The sequence below is a fragment of the Alexandromys fortis genome, unplaced genomic scaffold (assembly GCF_014885135.2).
Source record: "Alexandromys fortis isolate MF-2015 unplaced genomic scaffold, M_Fortis_MF-2015_v1.1 scaffold_41, whole genome shotgun sequence".
In the NCBI taxonomy this organism is placed as follows: Eukaryota; Metazoa; Chordata; class Mammalia; order Rodentia; family Cricetidae; genus Alexandromys; species Alexandromys fortis.
In genome coordinates this window covers 8,044,532-8,051,352 of record NW_026067923.1, presented here as the reverse complement: position 1 = coordinate 8,051,352, position 6,821 = coordinate 8,044,532, and the positions used below count along the sequence as shown (strand labels likewise).

Here is a 6,821-nt window from a genome sequence, read left to right as displayed (position 1 = left end):
CACACACACACACACACACACACACACACACACACACACACACACACACACACACACGAGGTAGGGCTGATCTGACAGCCAAGGCTAACCCAGAACTAGACTCTTCCCTCAGCCTCCCCAGTTGCAGCATTCCAGGGCTGTATCACCTACCACAGCAGCTGACAGTGATAAAAGCTGTTTTACCTGCAAGCAGGGTGGGGGAGGGGATAACGCAAGGTTCAATGTTGCCATGCCAGGACAAGCACAAAGATCACAGATCATGTCTGAGGCAAAAATCTGTGATGCAAAAATCAGTGATATCAACAGGTGCATGATTTTTTTCCTAGAACCCCTCAACGATGTGAATCTCATGCATATAAAAAGGCAGAAACAGCCAGGTATGTTGGCCCATGTCTGTAACCCCAGGACTCAGGAGGGTACAACAGAAGGATCAGGAACATGAGGCCAGCCTGTGTTACACAGAAAAGGAGAAGGTGCTGGGGAAGAAGACCGAGGAGAAGGCAAGGCGTGTTTTCAGGTATCTGTGGTCAAGAGCAGCCTTGACGAATGCAGCAGACTCTTGACAGAGGTCAGTTTTAAATGGTGTTACAGGGAGTAGCCTGGTGGAGCCTGTGCCGTGTCACTCTGTCTAACCCGGGACATCAATCACCTACGGGCCTGCCAGGGGCTGTCGTGGTAACTGGATGAGCTGCTAGGGCAGTGCTTGTGCCTGTAACCTTGACACCAGAGCCTAACCGTGCACCATCCTCCTTGTTTCAGCTCATCTCATGGCACAAGGGAGAACACAATCCAGGAGGATAACAGAGGCGGCCTTCACATGACTGGCGTTAGAATATAACTGTTCTATCTTATCACTGTTGTTAGTCTTTCATCACGCTTGGTTTACTAAAACTATCACCGACAGCACATGTAGCAAACTCATAAAATATGTGGCTGCAGGCATCCCTGAGGTTCTACACCCCGTCCCTATGGATAAGGTGCAGCAGCATCCTTTAGCTAAGTAAAGCTTATAGGAAGAAAAGTAAAGCAATGGGAGCTAACACATGGGCGGAAAGGAAGAGACAAAGTTACTCCAACAATGTGGACTTACTAGAGAGTTGGCAGAAGAACAGTGGAATAGGGGGGTGTGGGGGGAGTAAACGCTGTTTAGGCTGTGCCTGAACTCTGCTATCCTGGAGTTCATGATCTAGAGATAAATCAGGCCTATGACAAAACAAAACCAAACCATCTAGAAGACGGTCACTAAAGGTCACTAAAGTGAGCTGCTGAACGGGGAGGATAAGAAGATCGGCTGACCAGAAAGAAGGGCTAACAAAGGTACTGCATTGAAACCTGGTGAGGGGCCTGGGGACGCGGCCCAGGTAGGTTTTGCTGGTTGCCAGGACTGACACTTGTGTTCAGTCTTTGGAATGCCTGTGCTAGAAGGAGAACACTGACTCCTGTAAGTCACCTCCTGACCCTCACAACATACACATTCTCTCTCTCTCTCTCTCTCTCTCTCTCTCTCTCTCTCTCTCTCTCTCTCTCTCTCTCAATACAAGGCTAAAAAAAGATTTAAAATGAGATTTGGTGGGGTCAGCAAGGTGACTTGAGCGGTAAAGGATGACAACTTTGATTCCTGAACACACATGATGAAAGGAGAGAAGAGATTCCTCAAAGTTGCCCTCTGACCCCCACGTGTGTGCTGTGGTATCTGGATGTGCGTGCGTATCTACACTCCGTCTCTTCTGCTGCCTCCATGCCCCCGTTTTCAGTTTATACTATGAGGTCATCAGTACCACAGAGAAAATCTTGTTTTCCTTTATACACAGCAAATGTAAACCTTCAAAGATGAATATAGTACCAAATTCCAAACACAACAGAAATTACATTATCCTTTTATGCAAGGCTTCCAAATAAAATTAAGATCTGGCTTCCAACTGGCTTAGCATGTGACATTAGGCCGAAGGAGAGGAGAAAAAACAGAAACAAGACCCACCAAAGAATGTATAGTGGAACTCATCTTTGTTGACATTGCCCAGCTTCCTAAACATCCATCCCATTCAGCACAGCTTCAGCCAATTGATTCAGAATGTAAACATGCCACCCCGGTGCTTATTACATTAAATAGTAAAACTGGCCATTTTGGACATTTATACTACTACCCACTTAGAAGACAAAGAGTCAATTTAGACCTGTCTTACATAGGTTACCACAACCTAATGAGATCCAAGCCTACACGTGTAAAGTCCTAAGATGTCAGTTGGTGTTCTGAGTGCTTCTGGTGCCTGTTCATATTATAAAGATGAGAAGTGTATTAGAGATAGACTGTTATATTAGAGATATCTCTGTTAGAGATAGGCATGACCACTGTATATACTGGATTCCTGAAAGGCAAGAGAATTTCTGACTATCAAATTCTACTTCTCCACCAGTTTACATAAAATTATTTTTTTAAGACAGGAGGGAAATATCATTAAAACAAGCTATATTTAAAAATAAAACCTGGCTGGGCATGGTGGCTCAAACCTTTAGTCCCAACACTCAGGAGGCAGTGGCAGGCAGACATCTGAGTTTGAGGCCAGACTGGTCTATAGATTGAGTTCCACGATGGCGAGGGCTACACACACACAAAACAAAAACAAAAAACCCAAAATACATAAATAAAACTTGGGATTGTATAGACGGCTTAGTGGTTAATAGTACTTGCTGTTTTTCCAGAGGGTCCTGGTTCTATTCCTAGTACCCACGGAGCTTACAACTAACTTCAGTTTAGGGGGTATGACACCCTCTTCTGGCCTCCAAGGGCACCAGGCACACATGCAGTACACAGACATGCATGCAGGCAAGACATCCATGTATGTAAACAAGTTTAAATGGAAACTAAAACCAAATTATAATAAAACACTTGGGTCAGTGGATAAAGGTACCTGCTGCCATCCCTTATGAACTGAGTTCAATCCACAGAACCTGTAGGGGGGAGAGACCTAACTCCCATAAGCTGTGTTCTCATCTCTACACATGTGCTGTGGTACAAAGACTTGTGTGCGCATGCATGCACACAGGTACAAATAAATCTAGGAATAAATTAGGTGAAACCTTTAATGCTGTCCCATGATAGCTGTAAACATCGATATCCGCAAAGCAGTCGAACAGCATGGCTCCCTAACCGCCCGTCTGCAAGGTCACTGACTCTGTGAACCCTGTTTACCCTTCTATAGCAATCCCGTCTAGGAAGCTTCCAAAGAAGCCTTACAGCTTCTCTCATGGCTCCCTGTTTCCTACTTTAAACACAAAATCACTAGTAGTATCTGCATTCTGTAGACAGACACCGACTGTACAAAGAAAACAAGAAGATCTGTAAGAGCTCCTACAATCAAATATTTCCCTCAGGTTACTCCTTCCTTAATCTTTTGAAAGAATGAGAGCAAGAGATAGAGATAGAGATAGAGATAGAGATAGAGAGAGAGAGAGAGAGAGAGAGAGAGAGAGAGAGAGAGAGAGACCTGTTTTTACTCTGCCATCTGTTTTCTAACCTGGAAGGATTTCCAAGGAATTACCATAGCTACCTTCTTGTAAGTCCAACCCTGAGTGAGGGAATATACATCTTAGTTCATTCCAGCCTCTGCATAACCCATTTCTAGATTAGGAAACTCGAGTTCCGATATTCCCTAACTTGAATTAGCTGCAGAGCGCAGACTTCTAGAGCATTCCCACGTGCTTGTGCGCTTGGCTGATAACACCCCGTGTCAGTCCTCCTGGTTTCTCCATGAATTCCCTAACATTTCCTCAGTGTTCTTCCACAAAAGTCTTAACAGTTCCGCAAAATACCAGCTTCTCTATTATTTCGGCATACACACTGTACTTCTATAATTAGATTGACTTCTAAAATAATTGCTGCTAAACCTCAGTCAAATGGCAAAATCCCATCCAGACAGTTTCACCCGCACATAGATAATGTGCCTTCCAAACTTAACTCTTTAACATATGGTTAAGGAGAAAGAAACGACTTCATGGACCGAGCTGTTCTGTTCATGGTTTTAATACACTCCTTTTTGGAGTGGCTTTAAAAGCTTCTATTTAGTATTAAAACAATTCACTTACTGTTAAACCTTTAATCCCAGCAGAGGCAGAAGGTTCTTGTGAGTTCAAGGCCAGCCTGGTCAACGCAGCACGGTCCAGGACAGCCAGGGCTACACCCCCTCCCCAATCATTAACATAATAGTGAATTTCCCTAGAAAATGTGGCAAAAGAACACCAAACAGTTTTCATAAGAGCAGAGACTGTGGTAGTTCTCAGTGTCCAAGTTTCTGGTTTACATTTCGCTTCACTTAAAGCACTGCGAATCTGCTCTACAACCTCTCAATTAGGCCTCTCAGGTCAGGAGTTCTTACCGTGTTGGAGATGGCCAGTCAAAAAAAACTGTTGTGCATACCGGTGCATATAAAAGATTGCGTTTTATTTTTATTACTACTATTTTTAAGACAGGGAGGGACCTGGAATTCACTATGTAGGCCACACTGGATTTGAATTCATAACTCTCCTGCCTCAAACTCACGATAAGCATCTGCTAACTATCTTGAGGCATGAATTACTTTTATATCACAGCAGGAAAAATGTCATAAATTCAGAGATTACAAATACTTAGCATCGTGTGTGTTGTTGATAACTGAGCCCAGGGCCACACTTCTGAGACAGCACGCACTAAGGACTGGGGGGTACAAGTCAGGCATAGAGAGAGCTCTTGCCTGACCTGCACCAGTCTTGGGTTCAATCTCCAACAAACAATCAAAGCAAGCATTTGCCACACACCACACACCAAACCCTGCATTTTAAATATCACCCAATCATAAAATACTGTCAGACTTCTACAGGCCAAATCATCAGATGGATTCCTCATCACCAGCTGTGTGGCCTGTGCCTGGGACTTGTGTGTTGTCTGGAAAGGGGAGACTGACGTCTCAGATTTGGGTTGCCTGGTACGCTGTTGGGAAGTTAGTTCCACTTTCCCTTCACTCTGCCACCTCCTTAGCAGTGGCTACAACGGTTTGTGACACTATCAGGAATAATACCCATATGTAGATTCAGAAAGTCTACTAGAAGAGAAGCAAGCGTAACACAGAAAGATATCTAATGATCTCTCTCTCTCTCTCTCTCTCTCTCTCTCTCTCTCTCTCTCTCTCACTCACACACACACACACACACACACACACAGGCGTAATGGAAAACCAAAACCAAAACCCTATTCACCTTTCAGCCTGGGCTGTCTCATTCCATTAGTTTCTTGCTCTCACGCAAATCTTTAAAGCTCTATTCTCGACAGTAAAAAAAAAAAAAAAAAAAAAAAAAACTAGTAAAAATGAATAATAAAATATCCCCACTAGGTTACAGGCCAAGGGGGAGGGGAGACAAAATGGTAATCATCAATATATTTAATGAGACTCAGAGGTTTACAGATAAAAAAATTAGAAGGGGGGGAGGGAGTGGGCGGATGCACTGAGGAGGGTGGAAAAAACCCGTAGGATGTTACAGGTTCACCTTGCAAACTTCATTACCCACATTCAACAGCTGTTAAATAAGTCATCAAAATACTCAGATCTGTGGGAAGAGAATTTACACACTCCTGACAGTCTCATCGCTCAACTCCTCAACACAGCTGTTGCGAGCCTCGGTCGGGATCAGACCCGATCCTCCGGGGAACGAGAGACCCAAGGCAGAAAGTTGGGTGAGTGGCCGTCGGCGGGGCGAGGGGCCACCGAGTGCGGGTCCCCGGTCCCTGCCCTCCGTGCAGGCGGCAGCGGCCGACGTGGGTCGGGGGTCCCTGTCAGTCACTCGGCCCTGCTGCCCCGGCCCCGGGTCCGCCCACCGCGCAGGGCCAGCGCCACGACCGCGCCCGCCGCCCCCGCCGGCCCCTCGCCGGCTGCCACGTAACCCTTCGCGGGAAGCAGGAACTGCGCGGCGCGGGAGGGGGCGGCGGGCCGGGCCGGGGCCGCAGGGCCTGCGGGGGGCTGCGGGGGCTGCGCAGCGCCGACCGGCTCCTCTGGGGTCGCCTGCCTCGGCCGGGGCTCGGGAGGGCTGGGGATCGGGACGGAGGAGGGCTCACCTCGAACATGAGCCCCAGCAGGAAGAGCATCGCCAGGCAGGAGACGATGTCCGCGTGATTCTGCAGCACGAATTCGTGGCTCAGCAGCGGCGGGTTCTTGTTGCTCTTCTTGCGAATCGCCATGGTGGAGCCGCCAGTGCCTGTGCCTGCAGGTGCTCCCTACGCCCGGCTCCGCGCTCTCGGCTGCTCAGCGCCGCGCCGCCGCCGCCTCCCGCTGGCTGCTCCGCACAGCCCCGCCGCAGCCGCTCGCTGGGGCTTCACTTCCCATCCCACAGCCAGTACGCAGCCGCCGGGGCGGCCCGGAAAAAAAAAAAAAAATTAAAAAAAAAAAAAAAACCCAGCCCGAGGCGAGCATGCGCACCAGGGAGAGACCGCGCGCTCGCGCCGTGGCCACGCCTGGTGGCCCACAGCGCCCCCTGTGGACTGGAGGCCGCGGGGACACGGGTGGCGCGCCGAGGCTTCGCGCCCTGCCGGTGGTTTGGGAGTCGTTTGGGGCGCGAGCTTCCTGGGAATGGTCCCTAAGGTCGCGTGCCATAGTATGTGCATGGTCGCCCGGTGCCTTCTCGCCTTCCTGGCCCACCCTGGCCTTGGTGCTACGACGTTCTTCCACACTGATGGGCAGTTGTGTAAGCGACAGTCACCGTCCAGAAAATTCGGAATAAAACGAAATAGTATTTTTCGATAGTCTGAGCTCTGCTTCAGATTTCAAGCATCTGCTAGGGATTGTGGCTGACTTCCT

The 6,821-nt window shown here is 48.2% G+C and overlaps 1 protein-coding gene across 1 annotated transcript in view; it reads right to left on the bottom strand.

Annotated features, from left to right (window-relative positions):
- Positions 1-6,387, bottom strand: part of Tram1 (translocation associated membrane protein 1) — a 29,129-nt gene extending 22,742 nt beyond the window's left edge. Inside the window, exon 1 of the mRNA XM_050142092.1 lies at positions 6,083-6,387. Within this exon, the coding sequence (XP_049998049.1) occupies positions 6,083-6,205 (123 nt within the window). The 5' untranslated portion in view covers positions 6,206-6,387. The remainder of the gene's footprint in view (positions 1-6,082) is intronic.
- Positions 6,388-6,821: the final 434 nt, after the last annotated feature.